The sequence below is a fragment of the Ambystoma mexicanum genome, chromosome 9, assembly GCF_040938575.1.
Source record: "Ambystoma mexicanum isolate Mex_15411 chromosome 9, UKY_AmexF1_1, whole genome shotgun sequence".
Lineage (NCBI taxonomy): Eukaryota > Metazoa > Chordata > Amphibia > Caudata > Ambystomatidae > Ambystoma > Ambystoma mexicanum.
Genome location: NC_090931.1, coordinates 683,224,923 through 683,243,001, shown reverse-complemented (window position 1 = coordinate 683,243,001; position 18,079 = coordinate 683,224,923). Strand labels below are relative to the sequence as shown.

At 48.1% G+C, this 18,079-nt stretch overlaps 1 protein-coding gene across 1 annotated transcript in view; it reads right to left on the bottom strand.

Moving 5' to 3' along the window:
* Window positions 1-15,486, bottom strand: part of CD28 (CD28 molecule) — a 172,157-nt gene extending 156,671 nt beyond the window's left edge. Inside the window, exon 1 of the mRNA XM_069615551.1 lies at window positions 14,932-15,486. Within this exon, the coding sequence (XP_069471652.1) occupies window positions 14,932-15,046 (115 nt within the window). The 5' untranslated portion in view covers window positions 15,047-15,486. The remainder of the gene's footprint in view (window positions 1-14,931) is intronic.
* Between the last annotated feature and the right edge of the window lie 2,593 nt (window positions 15,487-18,079).

Here is an 18,079-nt window from a genome sequence, read left to right as displayed (position 1 = left end):
TGTATCCAGGGTCAGTCGCTTTTCCTTGGCTGAGGCCTCCCTCTGGAATAGCCTCCCTGCCTCTCTGAAACTTGAGGAGAACCATCTCCGGTTCCGGAAGCACCTCAAGACCTTCCTCTTTGCCTCTGCCTTCACTCTTCCTCTCCCCTGCTGATCTGTCTGTTTCGGCACTGTGCACCTGGTTACCCTCTGATTTCAGGCTCAGGTCCCTGCCCACCCAGCCACACACCCGCACTGCCTCTTGGCAACCCTTGCACTTGGGTCTGTATCTCTAACCCTACAGTCCCCTTACCTGCACTTACCAGACTCCCTTTGATTGCGCTCTAAACTTGCACTTGCCACCTTGCTGGCTTCACTACAAGTTGTTGTTTTTTATCCCTTGCTCAGTACTTTCCATTTCTCTCCTTTCCCTTGCACTTTCCCCCTTCCCTCTACCCCGCCCTTGCGCGTTCTCAATGTCACTGGGCCTAGTAAGAGCATTGTTTTTACTTTCTTTTCATCCCTTGTTCCCCTCCCTTGCCTCATTACGCTCTGGAACACTTGTGTATGAGCGCGATACAAATAAAATATCATATCATATCATTGCTGCTGCAAAGCAGCTATAGCGAGGAGGATGACGAGAATGACACCATAGGAGCCAAGGTTGTAGTATTAATAGAGGCTCGTCCTCCACCTCTGTACAGTCTCTTTGAGAACCTTCCTTTCACACATCAGAAATCGCACCACATCATTTCGTGGCATCCAGAATGCCACCAACACCAACATGCACCTTGCATGTGCACTAGCTCACAGCAAAGTCAACAGTGTGGACGTACCTCACACAGAATTAACAGCAACTGAATATGGCCCCTTACACACTATGCTGGAAAGTGCTGGACTGAGGTAAGGCATGGCCCAACTTGGGTACCTCGTCTATGCAGTCCTATATGGTGCAGTACCAAGCACAGGTATGGTAAGAAGTCCAAAGATCTGAGGGGCATCCGTCCCATACCATCAGACAAGCAGCATACCTCCCCTAGAGTGCACAATTATCCCTGAAAATACTAAAATTGTGTTAGTGTCATTCTAAACCTTCCAGCCATCACCTCTTTGTTTTTGCTTTGTCACCCCGAGTGGGACGGGTATGCCCAGACGTGGGTCCCGTGCCTGCTGGGCCTAGAGACCCAAGCTACTCCTCACTGATGAGCCCCAACAAGGGCGAAACATGTTTGGGGATGCTTGTGGTCTCGTGCAGAAGGGATGTGACCTAGCAGTTCGGGCTGGACTGCCCCTTTTGGGGTGGGGCCAAGCCTGATTCATTCTAAACCTTCCAGCCATCACCTCTTTGTTTTTGCTGTGTTTTGGAGTAGGACACCAAGCTCTCTGTAGTGAACTAAGGGTCTGGTGACTCCAGGTAAGTTTACGTCTGGTTTATTGTCCAAGTCCTGCACCTTCACCAATACATTAGGATCGTAGGGGACACAATGGACAGGACAGGAAGGAGAGACACTGGGCTTGCCCCACACCCCACTCACACTCTCTCTAACTGATTAGCCCAACCGTCACCCGTGGAACACACAACACTCACGTTCCACTAGCATGATGACACCACCATATTACACCCTCCCAGCTTGAGCATAAGCTCATATTACAACACTCTACCCTCAGCAGGATGCCCATTTTTTATTAGACCAGTGTTGTGAAAGCATTTCAAATAAGGGCAAAAATATCTCTAACCTGGCAATGTTATCAATGATCTGCTTGCCCTTTAGTTTGAGGGAAAACCCTGGATTCTGGTGACTTTTGTGAAAAGCCTATTATCAATGGGAAGTTCTTGTGACATGTTCCCTCTCTCGCAGAGCAGCACCGGAATGGTACAATAATGTTATGGATGCAGTGTACATCAGCCCTTGGGCCAAAAGGTCCACCTGACTATGCACATGTGAACCACTTGTCATCAAGAGCATTGACCACATGTGCCTTACAGCGTGATGACTGGCCTTTCCTTCCTCTAGCATCAAAGAGCACTCCTGGAGTAATTTACAGGAGAGGCATTTACACACACATGTTCCCCAGCTTCCAGCAGTAGGGGACACCCCTTCACCACATACAATATACACTTTGGCATCAGGCAATGTTCTGCCTGCAAGCGTTTCAGGACAGAAACTACAGGGGAGTTCACATTTGGGAGACATCGGAAGAGGTGCAGACATGATACCGTGGGCCTCGTAGCTTGTATCAGGCTTTGTTTCATCAGACAACAGATCAAATGTCCTTGCTGTCTTATGAATTGAGAAGACGATGCATGCACCCTGCTTTGCACATGTGCTTCACCTCGTGGTCACACGTTTTATCAGCAATTGTGAGCCTGTGAAAGAACTGGTCACTGTAGTCTAGAAGATCAACCATCCATGTATTCTTTCTTTTGGAATAGCTAGTCCATAAAAGTACATTTAAAATACAGCAATAAAATTGTACATAAAGTCACCAAAAATCATTTATAAAATGTAAACATATAAGTAAGGTGCTTAAAAAGTCATTTCACTCATTTCTGATCACAAATTACCCCCAATCTACCATAGAAGCACAGATACATTAAATTCTATGGATCAGCTCTCATTTCACCCGGGCTTGCCACGCCAAAAATGCATTGCACCAACTGCAGGTCCACCACAGGCTGCCACTGCAGAACTTTAAGACCCCAGTGGCCACCTGTTTAAAGTCAGCTTCGCACATATTGGACAGGCTCTGTGAGATCACTGCAGAGCTCTAGATGGTGCATCTTTAACACTGTGTCAGTGGCAGCTGCTAGTTGTCTGCTCCATGTTGTAATTCGGTCATGTTATCTCGGCGGGGAGTGCACGCGCGTTACTAAGAGATTGGAATGTTAGTGTGTGGCATGACGCGTGTGGTGTTCGCGAGTTGACGGTTGGGGAATATGCCTGCCGGGTGGGATGCTTCCAGTGTCTCTCCCGTATCATCAGTTTGTACTAAGGGACAATAAAGACCGGTAAGGGGTTAACAGCGCCGTAAAAGGTGCCGGCGCCATTTACCCCAAACCGCCTCATTACGAGGTCCCCTTCACGGGACCCAGGAAGTAACGCCTGGTCAAACCAGGCGTGCTTACTGGGCCCTGTGAGGGGAAGAGGGAGCAAACAACGGGTCAACTCGTAATGGCCCGTTGTTTGCTCCCTCTCCCATTCCCATTCAGCCCTATGGGGGCTGAAATGGGATTGGGGAAGGACCGGATCCTTGGAGGGAGGAATTACCGGGCCTTCCGAACTCGGAATGGCCTGGTAATACCTCATTCGGTGGACACGGACCCGGACGCGATTTCGGCAGGAGCCATGCCGCCAATAGCGGCATGGCTACCTCCGAGGTCGTAATGAGGGCCACTGTAACTTAACCCGTTGTGTCTTACCTGACTACGAACCTACTTTACTACACTGGCAACGAGGTGGAGATGCTGCGGAGGGGGCAGGGGTGAGATTGGTGACACTGCCCTCCAGCGCTGACATCCCACCCCGCGGGGCGCACCATTGAAGAGGACTGTTGGTCGTCCGGGTTGCAGCCCATTGTGGCATTCTGACACCATCACTGGTCCAGGTTTTTGGTTGTCCCCACCGTTGGTCCTGCTGTCCCACTGCAGGACTTAGTGAGCAGAGAAAGTTAAGTGGCTGGTTGGAGATCTCCGGCGGTCGGCAGCGGGGGAGTGTATCTAGTGCCCCTGGGTCCAGAGCTGGAGGGTCTGAGTCTAGCCAGAGGTTTCTGGCGGTCCGCAGCAGGGAGTCCAGTGTCCCTGGGTCCGTAACCGGTAAGCCCGAGGTCTGAGGAGTGCAGGCGGAGAGCCCAGTGGGTCCGGAGCTGGAGGGTCCGAGTCCGGCTGGAGGTTTCTGGTGGTCCACAGCGGGGAGTGCAGTGTCCCTGGGTCCAGAGCCGGTAAGCCCGAGGTCTGGGAGTGCAGGCGGAGAACCCAGAGCTCTGGGTGCCTGTGGAGTTTCTGGAGCAGTGGCTGCCTAGGAGTTTGAAGGTGAGCGGAGGCGGCGAGCAGCGGAGCTCTTTTTTATTGCTGATTGCCCTTGCAGCCAGTGGGTGGCACTGTGGTGCGCGGCCGTTAGGAGGAGTCGGACGGCTCTTCCTGGTTCGTTTTGAGGATTTGACGTTTTGGTTCCCTAGTGTCTGGTGTCTTTCGTACCTGGAGTTTTCATGGCCAAGCAAATTAATAATCTGCAGAACGTTGCGGGTTCGTCAAGGGGGCACAGTGTCATCGAGGCTTCGGTTACTTCTGGGGCTCCCATGTCCGGTGAGGAACGTACGTCCCCAAGGTTTTTGCATAATGGTTGCAAAGGGAGGGGACAGTCGTTCTACATCACGCCTCACGTAAGAGGAGTTCGGAAGTGCACAGGGTATACAGTTCTTTTGCCGCGGGATTTTTCGTCGCAGGACTTTTCATCGCCGTTTTTTTATCGAAAAAAGATCATTGTTTTTTTTGTTTGGGGGAGTTTAAAAATTAAATAAATATTTGTTGGTGAAAGGGAATAATTCAACAAAAAAAAGGGGGGTTTGTAGGGGTAACCCCCCAAAAAAAAAGATGAGTTTTTTCGATAAAAAAACGGCGATGAAAAGTCCTGCGACGAAAAATCCTGCAGCAAAATAACATAGAACCGTGCACAGTGGCGGTAAGTACTTGGTGCATCCAAAATGGAGGTGTGAGCGTGAATGTGTGTCTTGTGGATCGGAAGGTTGCAACCATGGAGAATATTGCGACAGATGTTCGTCCTTTCTAACGATCCTGAAGGGATTTGATCCAGATTTGCACGATTTCTTCGTGGGACTAAATGCGCTCACATTGAGTGAAGATTAGTTGAATTTGTTGTGTCGAGGCCGGTGTCAGTGTGTATGAGAATGTGACGTTCGTGGCCTCTGTTTGGGTTCTTGTATGGGCCGTATGGTGTACATGGTGTGAATGTAGGTATGTGTTGTGGCCCTGTCATGTGTGCATTTTGTTGCAAATTGCCAAATGTTTATCTCTTGTCTTCCTTTGCGTGGGGTGGGGGTAGGGGCGGTCTATTGGACTTTTGGAATAGCGTGGATTTTACAGCAAGGAAGTGCATGTTATGTATTGTATTCTTGTTTCTCTTGCAGGGGGGTGAGGGGTTCCTGTGAACTTTTGGGGACTGTGAACATTTCCTTGCATTGCGTTTAGTTCACAGAGGATTTGGACTTCCTACAGATGGGGAGTGTTACGATTTCCATATCATTTTGGGTCATGTGAATTCGAATAATTAATAGTGATTTCCTCATTTTTGGGAAATGACTTTTGTACAACCAACGGTTTCTGTTGTGCAGGTTTGGGTTTTTCGTGCTTATGCAGAATACGTCTTCATGAATGCGTGGGGATGAGTATGTTGTTTGCAATGCATATGGTTGTTGATGAGCTGTAATAGTACCGCCTGTATGAGTGGTATGCTTCCTTAGCCTTAAGTATTCTAAGGGTTTTAATCTGTGGGTTCCGGATTTGTTTAAGGGAGCTCACGTATGTGTTCTGGTAGACGTGGGCGGCCGGGTGGGCCCATCCTTGGTGCCTTGCTGGCGCTCTCGGGTGTCTATTTCAGGAGGTTCCAGGGTTTCACTGGATGTGGCTTGGGTCACAGTGTGTGGAGTGTCGGTGAAAGTGGCTTGGGGTCCACGTGACTTGAGGTGTAGTTAAAAGTGGCTTGGTGCCACAGATGTGTGGGTGGCAGTGGCCTGGGGCCATGGTTGTTGCTGGTTGGTGGTAGAGGCTTGGGGCCACGTTGGTTGGTGGCAGTGGCCTGGGTCACGCAGATGTGAGGTGTAGGATGTTGTGACTGAGTGTGTTTGTGAGTGGGTTGGCTAACATTCCAGTCGGTTTTTATTCCAGTTGTTTTTTATTATTTTTGGTTATTGCAGGTTGGTGTGCGTGTTGTGGGTCGTGGACGGCCGGGTGGGTCCATTGGCCGGGTGGTTTGTGCTCCAGCGTGGCAGTCTGGTGGTCTCGGGGGGCAGCCTGGGGCAGAAGGTGTTGTGTGCACAGAGGGTCCTGGTTGGTTAGAGTGCTTATTTAGGGTTAGTCAGGTGTGGCAGGCCTGAGCCCCGAGGGGCAGCTCGGGGTCTCATGGTAGAGCGTTTTTTGTTGTTTTGTCCTCGAGGGTAGTTAGGTCCCAGATAGGTTGTTAGGTATCAGTTGTACTGGATTCTGGTTTGGCAGGTTTTTCAACCTTGTTGGGTTTTGGCAGTGTGGTTAGTTGGTTGTTCTGTGTTTAGGGGTGCCTGTTTGTGGCAGGTAGTGGTTTGTTTTGCATCGGTTGATGTGTGTTTGTCATGAGGTTGTACCACCTGGGTTTGTGCATACATGGCAGGGGTGATTTGCCCGCTGTTTTGCTTCTGAAATTGGTGTTCAGTGTAGCGTCCCTTCTTGTCGGCCATTATTGGTGTGGGGGTTTTGAGTTTCTCTGTTAGAGGTCGAGTGCATGGCATGATGGACACATGTTGTGCATTTTGGTATATAGATCTCAAAGGGATTATCGGGGGGGAGGAGTGTTGTAATTAGGTAATGTTATCTCCGCGGGGATTGCACGCGCGTTACTAAGAGATTGGAATGTTAGTGTGTGGCATGACACGTGTGGTGTTTGCGAGTTGACGGTTGGGGAATATGCCTGCCGGGTGGGATGCTTCCAGTGTCTCTCCTGTATCATCAGCTTGTACTAAGGGACAATAAAGACACTGTAACTTAACCCGTTGTGTCTTACCTGACTACGAACCTACTTTACTACACTCCACACTTGAATCGTCATAGAACACTGCCGAATGGCTTAGTCATCACAATGCATCCATGAGCGAGGTTCTACCTCTGTTGCACATTCTTCCAAGTAAAAGTGGATGCTTTTCATCTGCATGTCTCGAAGGAGGACTAACAACAGAGCATCACAAGAAGTACACACTGTGAATATGTGCAAGGAGGCTTTGCTGCAGGGCAGCCAACAATGTGGAGTATATCTGTGGGACACCCTCCTCTGTGATACAGGAATCTTGAATCCAGTTGGGACATCAACATGAAAAGACAGCAGATCATCAGCTGATTAGACGACTGATGCCTATCAACTATTTACACTTCACCTGTGGGAAGGGATGATAATCCATTCGCACCCGGGGAAGGGTGCTCAACCAATCAGGTGGCTGGAACATCGGTTGGGAATACACATTCTCTGCCCGCTGTTTCCAGCCACCGGAGGCTCTTCCCCGGGTGGTGCCATATATGTGGATTTCTCTTAATATGGGGAGGCAACAGGTAGCACCTCCCTGTGGCCTCCCCACTTACCCCCCACCCCTCAAAGCAAACCATACCCCTCCCACACCCTCTCCCTCCCTCCCCACTTACCTGCTGGACCAGAGTCTTGAACTCCGGTCCTGGCTCTCCTCCTGCTCCCGGCCGCTGCCAGGAGCAGGACTTAGTCCCTTTTCCCTATGGCGGCAGGCATCTTTTTTTTTCTCGGGAAAGATTGGCGTCGCTTGAGCAGCCAATCTCAGAGGAAAAAAAATAAACCATTTGCACCCCAGATAAAACCCAGGGTGCAATGGCTTTCACCCCGACTGTGGGAGAGGACATGCCTGTAATGGCTCCAGCCCACGCCAAGGCCGTCGCTGCGCTCGGGCCTATCGAGGCTCGGGCTGGCGGGCCATTGCCGGCCATGTCCACCACCCAAAGCGGGGCGGGGTGAAAGCCATATTACAGTACCGGTAGAGCAAGTTGTCCATCCAGACAGCAGCACGTGTGTGAGTTGCTGTTGAATCGCTAGGCAGCCACTCCAGCCAGTGTGAAATCTAAGAGTTTTTAGTGCAAATGGGGATATTGCCTCTAACTGCAGGAGAAGACTTGTAGTTCCCACATGATGAATAATTGCCATTTATAAAAATGAGCAGTCACTTAAGTATCGAAGACTATGGAACTACACCTACCTATCCATAGCCAACACACAACAACACAGCTTGAATGAGGACAACGATCTGTTACCCTGTACATGTCAGACGCTGAAAAGTGTTTCATTGTGCATATTGTGGGGAAACGGATAGCTGTAGTAGTGACTCTGAGATGTCCTGACCAGTTGCTGTCTTATACATCTTGATGCCTATTGTCTGACTAATGTTTTGTAATCCTGGTATTTTCTTTTGAAGATTACACCACTTGATAAAGGTTCTCATGATCTCCCACAGGGCATAGCCACCCATTACGGTTTTGAGGTTCTTCTCCCACAGGAAGGAGCCACCCCTTCATGTTCTTGTGTCTTTTCACAGGGCAAAGTCACACACTAAGGTTCCCTGTTTTTTTTTTGTTTTTTTTCACAAGGAGCTTTTTCTAAAGCTCTTCAGCTTTCCCACAGTCTAATGCCACTCTCGCATGTGGGCAGTCTCACTGCTAGGCCAGTACCTCCCCCATTACTTCCTTATTTGTTTTCCCTTGCACAGTACCCTGAGAGGGAAAGTTGGTGGAGCTCCATGTATCCTTAAAAGATTGCCCACCACCATTACGTAGTCCGGCTTCCTCTACTAATGGACTTCCGGCAGTAAAAGCATTATGTGCAGCGATGCTTCACGGTGTAGTCGAGGGGTCTGCCCAAAGATGGCTGCTGCCGTTGTTGCACTTGCGCCAAATGCTTCTTGGAGTTGTTCCCGGAAACAGGTGCCTACCGCTGACCACAGTTTCTGGTACCAATGGCACTGATTGGGCAGGGTGGACTAGTGCTGTGGTTAAATGCTACTACCTTTTCTGCTGGAGGGGTGGTGGTGTCAGCCAGGTTGCTAGCGGCCTCTGCAGAGAAAGAGGACGCGTTCCCCAGGTAGACAGGACACATGGGTTCTGATGTCGTCCATAGGATGATGCCCTCGCCCTTTTCTCCCTTTTTCCTCTGCTTGGCCCTCTTCCCACGACTGCCCTCCTCCGTGCAGAAGAGCCCTGCTGGGTGGATATCACTTGCTCTTCAGTTTCCCCATCCAGACAGTAGCTGCCCCATACTCGTCCTCCATGGTTTTTGCTGCGGCTGACCGCCTCCTTCCCCCACGAGTAGCATGCACTCATGCTGGACCGCTGGCCCTGCCTGCCTGGGGACATGCACTAAATGGCATGCCTCTACTGCCTCTGTGGGGGCTTCTCCTAGAGGCCCCACCTCCTGTGCCTCCATGGGGGTGTTTATAAAAGACCCTGCCACCCATGTCTCTGTGCTACTAGCCAGGACTATGGCCTCCTCCGATTGCCCTGCCTCCTCCTCCCATAAAAAGGCTCTTCCCCTATGTGTCTTTGGGGGCATCCACTAGAAACCACACCTCCTGTGCATCCATGGGGGTGTTCACAAAAAACCCTGCTGAACTTGTCTGTGTTGTACTAGTCAGGGCCTCCTCATATATCCCTGCCTACTCGCCCCAATCCGTCTCCTGAGCCCCCCCCCCATGCCGCAGCCTCCCACGCCGAATCAGAGAATCAGGCTATGCTGCATGCCGCAGAACATGTATAAGTGCCCACAAACAGCATGTGGTTGCCCCTCCTCATCCACCATGGGGGAAGCCCACTCCTCTTTAGAGGAGAAACAGACCCGGCCCCTGCCTTCTCTAAAACCGTCTTCCCTCCTCCCCACTATCGCAAGTGTCGCTCCACAACCACAAATGGCAACTGGCCATGCTGAGAAGCAAGTGTGACCACATCCTGAGAACCCGGAAGTGTGAAACACCAGATCAGCACTGAGAACCAAAGCAGAACCCCAATACAAGAAGTAAACAAATCCTGATGCATACACTGTACTAATACAAACAACACTACCTGACAAATCAACGAAACTGCACATGGGGCAATGAGACAACAACACATATGCAAGCGGGAAACTTCGAAAGGGTACATGTTTTGTGTTTTTCGGGGGATTTTATCAGGCTCAGGTCTTTTCTGCCTTTTTACATGTCGAAAGGGGACACAAAAGAGGAAGGGCCTCATTACGAGTCCGGCGGTAACCGAGGCGGTAAAACCGCCGGGCTTGTATTACCATTCTGCCTCTGTGATTCCCGGAATTACCGGGGCATTACAACCCCGGTTTTCCGGGAATCACGGAGGCGGAATGGGGATCATGGAAACACCGGCAGCATCTCGTAATGCTGCCGGTGTTTCCTTGTCCGACCTGGCGGGAACATCACCTCCCGCCTGCAGGAGTTGTGATCCCCCGGCATGGAAACAACGGTGGCGGCGGGTTTACCGCCACCGTTGTTTCCATACCGGGCGATTTGTAATGAGGCCCAAAGTGTATTCAAATGTTGATGAAATTAACAACATATTCCTAACACAGTGAACAAACAATAAAACAAAGAGACGCAAACTGTCAAACTAAAGCACACAAAAGACTAAGAAATTAGACAAAAGACTAACACCAAACAGTTACAATCCCTCCAAACGTCTGAAAATACAGCTCTAAACTACCAACAGCCTGTGCGGGCAGATTCTTGAAAACTAGTGCAAATAAAAAAAAATACACAGAGGCTTAGCTGTTTTATTTGCACTAGTTTGAGAAATGAACAGGTGGCCTTATTCACTGCATACTTCAGTGGGGCTGGCCAGCAGCACAAAGGTTATGCTGTGCAGCCCCTCTGCTTACATTATCGCTAGGAGCACTCTCCCCGCGCTAATGCACGCCAGGCTCCAGCACCCCGGTGCATTTCACAATGCCTAGTCCATCACTGTGAAATGTGAAAGAATGCAACATGTGTGATGCGCACGTTCATATGCCCTTTATGCACAGAGCATATCTTTCCTATTGGAGCAAGTGGTGTGATGCGTTTGTGCAGTGCATCACGTGTTCCCCAAAAATTATTGAGAATCCGTCCCCTGGTGCCCAAGTGTGAGCCTGGCACGTCTACTCTGCCCTGCACAGCCCAGCAACAGCCAGCAAGGAACAGAAAGAATGCTTGGCCTTATATGGCGTGTTGAGATTCCTTTAGGAGAATATAGGGCCCTGATTGGCTGAACAAACTTGATGGATCAACCATAGAGGGCTCTGATTGGCTGAGCGAAACTGACCAATGAACCTGTGATTGGACTCAAGATACAAAGCTCTTGGTTGAATGATGAGGACTGAGGGACAGTGCAGTCTGTCACAAGATTGTACAGGGATTCATCAGCGCCAGAAATCTGTTCCTTTCCCGCAATAGGGATGGCGCTTTCCTTAATGATTCGTGGTGCCTGCCGTGTCGTTCTTTAGCAAGTTCGTCCAGAGTTAATGACATGCCATTCATTGCGACCATATCTTTCCCTGGGTTCCTTCTCGAGCTGGAGAGAGGTGCAATGAATCCTGACATGGTTTTATTGTGTGGGTTCGTCATTGGCACTTAAGGGGTTCATAAAATGCCACATAGAGAAGGAGCAGGGGCGACCTGGTTATTGGCTAGGTGACCTAGTTAACTGTATAGCAGTTCGGACTTCCTGAAAGCTACCGGATGTAAAAACTAGAAATATTTCACAGATACTTTGTTTACAACTTTTCCTAAAGTTGTATTGCAGGAATGTGTTGCTTTCGAAGCTTTACTAATTTAAAATAGATATGGGTGTACTGAACAGGGAACACCTGTGCCTTGACAGGACAGAACTGGGAGGATCAGCAGATGTCCCACGGGTCAGTGGGGTGGCCGGTGTTGTGAGCAGCAGGGCCTGTAATGTACAGGTCTGCACCTATGGGACGTGATGGTGACAGTCAATGTGACTTACGACTTTGGCCTACATGTTAAACTCACAAATCACTGTTTTTGTGCACTGCCTAGAGTGTAGTTCTAGAAAAATGCATTCTCGCAGAGCTCTGCTTCTTGTCCTGTTAAACTGTAGAGGGTGATTCAGTTTTCCAAGATAAATGTCATGGAACTGTGTTCGAATTGAGAGATAGCTAAAGTTTTCCAGTATGGAGGTGCGTGTCATTGCATTCTGGAGCCGCCTTTGTCACCTGGTTTACCTAAAAGCTCTGGCACTGGTCACCTGAATAAGAAAATGAATAGCATGGCTGCTGGGCTTGGCACCGCTTTCTAGAATTTGAGAAGGGGTACATACCGGCAAGCCACGTGACCAGTGGCACAACCTATGCCTGCTATCTAACGTCTTGTAAACCAAGGTGATTCACAGCAGCCATGTCTGCCTGTAAAAGTGCTGTATGGAAAGGCAGTGAATTCATTGCAGTTCTGAAGCTGCTTCTGGTGCAAAACATTCTTCTGAACGAAGTGTGTTTTTCGACCGCTTGATGTATGTGTCCATGCACGAAGCTCTCAATTAAAGTACTTGGCTCAGGGCGGAAGAGGTCACTCTGCTGGGCCTATCACACTGAGTAAATGGTGCAAAATCTGCTTCGAGTATGGCTTAGGTTTGCTGGCCTGGCTTTGCCAAATTTAAATGTTCACAACACTCTCTAGGGTTTGAAATGTTGTCTTTCTTTCTCAGAATAGTCTTCGCACCACTCGAGCACCTGCTGCTGCTGTGGTTATACGGTGTAAAGGGGCAGAGAAGGTGATTGCGCGCATTTCTTTTTTCTTTCCTATAGAAAAGGGAAAGACGACTAGTACCATCTTATGCTCTGTAAAGAAAAGATAAAGGGCCTCAATCCGGCCCTGGCGGTAGGGCCGCCAGGATACCGGCATTTGGTACTTACCTTTACTGGCACTCGGTTCGGTGGCATTGCTGCCGGATTACGAGCTCCAGTGGGACGGTGTTCATCCCCAGTCACGGAGTTCCATAGGACTCCGTGATGGGATTTGCAGTCCTTACCACCACCGGCAATTCCGGTGGCGGAAATGACAGCTTCTATAGCCGGTAGGGCGTCTGGCTAACTTAAAGCTTTTAGCTGGAGGTAAGCCAGGTGCCCCACCGGCAACCCCGTAGTCGGGCGGTCCGGTAAAGCGTCGGTCTCCACAAATACCAGCATTTTCTCACCGATCGTCCAACTTGGAATGAGGCCCAAAGGCAGGAATTCATATGGAGTTGTTACTCTCATTGTGATAATGTGTACAAAATTGTAATGCATAACAGCTGTATCATTAAAAGCAATACATATCTGCCTAGAAAAACCAAAACAATTGGCATTGCCAAGGCTTGTTTCTATTTGAGTTAAATATCTGCTGGGGAAGCTCCACAAAATATTGTGCCTAGCGCCCCGACATGCCCCCTTGCCTTGAAAGCACTCACTCCCACCCGGTTGAGTCTAGCGTTCATTTCAACATCCAACTAGTGGTGGAAAGGATCACCATGTCTGCAGAAAGTGTCACACCCCAACATCCACACAGGAAATCTACTCTCACCCATTACCACCTTATCCATCAACACGGGTCCAGGAAACATGCACTTGGGGGTCCCACTCTGAGTCTGCAGCTAATGACGCTCGAGGGCACCTAACCCTAACCTGAGAGCAGGACCAGACGAACCACCTCTGCTTTAGGAAACACTTCAAAACCAAGCTTTCGAGACTGTTCATTGACAGAAACCCTTCTACGAAGAAGTTGCCCTCTCATCCAGTTGGATTCTCCCTACCCTTGGACATTGTTCTAGCCAAGCAACTGGAATTTCGGCCATGAGTGCCTAATTTACTAACATAACAAAATAGTGCAATTTACACGTACACCCCAAAATGGATTACGTTCTACTTAACAATATTATTTTGAGCTTAGTAAATTTAGTTTTACTCACATGCTTTTTTTTAGCTTAGGGGATCAGCACAATACAAATATGGTCTCGGGAGGATAGCTCAGGGGCAACGTGCTCGCCTTGGAAACAAGACGACACGAAGCAACACAGGTTCGATCCCTGGGTGGGTGCGTAAAAACCTCTGGATATTAAGCAAGTTATAAATATCATATCATATATATGTGGGGCTGATTTACTAAGCTACAAAAATAGCGTGTAAGTTACACTTGCACCAAACAGTGGCTTAAATTGCACTTACACTATTTTGTTTTGGCTTAGTACTTTTAGGGCCTCATTACACGGAGGGCGGTGGACCAAGGTGCTATTAGCACCTTGGTCCATGCCGGTAAAATACCGGCACCGCCTTGGTGGAAAGGGGAATTACCACCCTATTCCAAGGTTGGTGGGGCGGTAATTCCCCCTTCCCCCATTGCCCTTCCCTATTCCCATTTTTGCCGCATAGGGCATAATGGGAACGGGGAAGGTGCTAATTACAGCAAATTGTGGTACCGTAATTAGCTCCCTGGTTCCTTTGCGGGTTGGTTTTTAACGCCTGCAAAAAGCAGGTGTTAAATTCACCAACCCGCAAAGGGACCTCGTAGTAAGGCGGTAAGGGTTTACCGGTACCGGTAAAATACCAGTACCGGTATTTGGTAAAATACCGGTAACGGTAAACCCTTACCGCCTACCGTGTAATGAGGCCCTTAGTCTTATTTAAGCTACATATTTAGCTAAGTAAATCAGTCTCATAGGTATGTATTTGGGCCATAATGCAGAGATTGACTTGCATGCAAAGGAGGATTTTTTGGAGTGTTAATTAACTAATTTTACAATGTTTACTGATCTTTAGCCCACCAAAGTGGGATGTGCCCGTTTGCCACGCCCTACCGCCCTACCACCAGACGCTGCCAGGTGTCCCACCCATAATATAGCTCCCTGCAGGATTTTTGATCTAACCATTAGATTTTGTGGGAAAAAACACCAAAAGAAATGGCTTGCCTTGAAATAGCCGATGCTTTTGTTTCATGATGTGCCCATAATACTAACATATAACATGAGGACGGACATGAATGTGGAAAATTCCACGCAGGGGAAACAACATACGTGCTAACGTTGGTGGTACCCTGCATGGAATTAGCACTTTTAATAAAAAATGACCCCCAAACAAGCAGAGAAATGAAAACATATGAAACAAATAAAAAAATAAATAAATTGGAAGACAGAAGATGAAAATATGACTCTACCTTGTATTGCCAGGAGTGGAAGGAAGCTTAGAGCCAGTAATGTACTTCTGAGTAGCATGTTGACACTGGGCTGAAAAATGTAACCACAACTCCCGCCGAAATTCAAAGAGCACATCTTGAGAGTGGAATCTTGAAATGGTACCGCATAACCTCCTTTCCACTGCTCGGTTCTCTTCTTTTTCTCTACCTCTCTAGCTTTACCCACGGTCAGTTCATTCACGGTTGGAAGCCCGGGCCAAGATCGGTGCGTCTTAAAACATGTCTTCCGGGCCCCTCGTCCTGGGCCATCACATAGACCTATTTCCTCTCCTCCGTGAAGCTCTCTCACACAGTGCAAAACAGGAAACCAGGTGACAGTGGAGATGCTCTTCTTTGATAACAGTAGAACGTTTTGATTTTGCCTCCGTTGTGGGTCCCCTAACAAAAACCAGTCAAACGATTCAATACACACAACTACAGATGCAGCTTCAGTTAAAGCAAAGGAACCACGGGTGGACTGGCCTATCGGGGTCTCTGCAGATTTTGCGGTACCCTCTGCACCCTTGGCTTCTTTTCTGTGGTAAACTATTTAATTTCCACATTTTCTCATAGGAAAAGGGTTGGGCTTGCTGAACTATGGGGCCACTTTCAAAATTATTTCCAGGGACTCTTTTGGTTCCCAGTCCACCACTGAAAGGTACCCTCTCACCAGTGCTTTAAGCGGGATTGGGCCAGCCGGGCCGGGCCCTGGCAGTCTCCAAAATGTGGGGCTGAGCTACGGCTCTGCCGGGGCCCCCCGGTCCCACCATGCCACGACGGGACATATCATCCCACCACGGCCGTAGCCGCGACAGATTTTCCGCCATTTTAAAGTCAGGCCTCCAAATGAGGGCCCCCCTCAATTTCGAACCCTCTTAGCCTACTTAAAGCACTGCCTGGCCCCCCACTCGCAAAGCCCTTTAACTATTCTTTTCTATTATTGCAGCCACTCGGACAAGTGTGGGTCCACCCCATCTTTTCAGAAATATATCAGAGCCTGAATGGGACGCAGCAGGTCAGATCATTTCCGGTTGGTAAAGAGGTCAAAACTATGATTACACATGAAGAGCACACACGAAACAGTTTGGAGGACGCTGAAATGTACTTTTATTTTGAGCAGCTGCTGGTGATATACTGTGCTGAACCCCACAATGCAGTGCAGTGTAATACACAGGAAAGACACAGTGTAAGTTTAGGTAATGAAGCGAGTGCATGTTTGTCAATTTAAGGGAGGGCCTCATGGGTTGTATATACGTCACATCAATGTGTGAACTGTTAAACAGTGTTTGAGGTGGAGAGGTCTGTGGGCCGTAAGAATAAATACAACTTTCTGAACATGAAATTATTTAATACTAACCAGAGACGTTTTTATGGGAGGGCAAAAGGGACACTTGCCAAGGGCCCCCACCTTGGAGGGGGCCCCACAACGCTGCCTGATCTAAAGAAGTAAGATTCCATTGTTCACCAGACTTAAATAGCACACATCAGGATATTGTATGGGGTGCTGCTGAGGCTCTAAACCTATTGCCTGTCTGTTTTGGCAAGTACATTCTGCCTCGATCAATTCATAATGCAGTGCTTTCTGTGTTCACTGTGGTATATATAGTGTGTGTGTTCCTTGCTCTACAACTCCTGTAGCATTCTTTCCTTCCTGTGGGGATTAAAGTGATCATGTCTAATAGACAAATTTGAAATGCATATTGGCACATTGAGTGCCACAATAGTTCAGAAGTTAGCTCAGTGTGTTAAGCACTCATTGCAGAGATATGTGTTCCTATGCAAGGTAAGGATTGCACATTCCTGTAAGGCTGGCTGAGCCTTTCCTATGTCTGAAGTTTATAAACCTGCCTGTGTATGTACTTGGTCTTGCAGCAGAACATGGGCTATTATCAGCAAAGCACCTGCACCAGATAGGAGTTTGCTATACAAAGGAGCATGTAATCCTTATTGTGAATGTCTAGAAATTGGTTTGTTCAGCTGGGGTGTTGTAAAACCTAGGCAATCACCTCCAACGATGATCTTAAACTGTTAGTCCAAGAGATGAATAAGTATCCAAAATTGGAACCAAATCATTCATGCTTGTATCCTGGCTCTGTCAGCAGACAATACAGTGATCCTGGTCAAATCATCTAATATCTCGTACATTACTGTACTGTCTTCTGTGAAGTTTGCCTTCTCACATGTTGGCGGCATCGTTTAGCCCAACTCGTGACTTTTCTTCTTATGTAGGCCATTTGAGTGGAAGGGGTGGTAGACAGAAGGGAGCGGACCATATGTTGCAGGAGTCGGGCTAGAAAATTTTAAAGTCTGCTCATTTGACACAAAAAAACGCTTTGCATTTTTGTAAAAGTCAATGGTTTTTCTGCACGTTTATAAATGACAATTTAACAAGCCAGTGTTTTGGAAGTATGTAAAGCTTTAAAATACAAAAGACAAACCCATATTAAATCTGTTCAATCACACTGATTGGTATGCTGGTACTTATATACTTCTCTTGAGGATGGAGAGAATGAAGCTAGAATAATTCTGTGTTACACCCTTCTATAATATTTTGTTTTTAAAAATGGTCATGTTTGGTAATGTGATTGGTGTACTTTCCAAGTCAGTTTTTGAAAAATGAGATTATTTTAGTTCATGGTAACTGGTAATGAAAGTGTTCAAATGTAGAAATTTCAGAGTAGGCCCAAATCCCAGCTTCAGCACTTAAACAATTTGTGATCCCGGGCATCTCACTTAATCTTGTATTGCCTAACCTCTCAAAATTGCCAGTCACTAAAATCAAAATGGTCAGCCCTTCACAGTGATTTCCTTCTCAGGGTATCATCTTCAAAACAGCCTCACTCATGGTTTCACTGGCTATAGTGTTGCTTCCTCTATACTAGTGAGAATGTATATATTGCACCCCAACGGCACTTGTTCCATTGATCTCTAATGGCAACATCATTTGAAAACCATGTTCCACTTCTAATCTCGGTCTGTCTGGATACAGACAAATTCATGGTAGCTTCTAATCTGCATCCACTATCCATGCTAGGGTATGTGTAGCTTTCTCCTTCTGTCCAATTGGTCTTCTCTGTTCATGCTTGAGCACTTTTGCATATTATGAGGCAGGTAATTTCAGTTCTCGGTC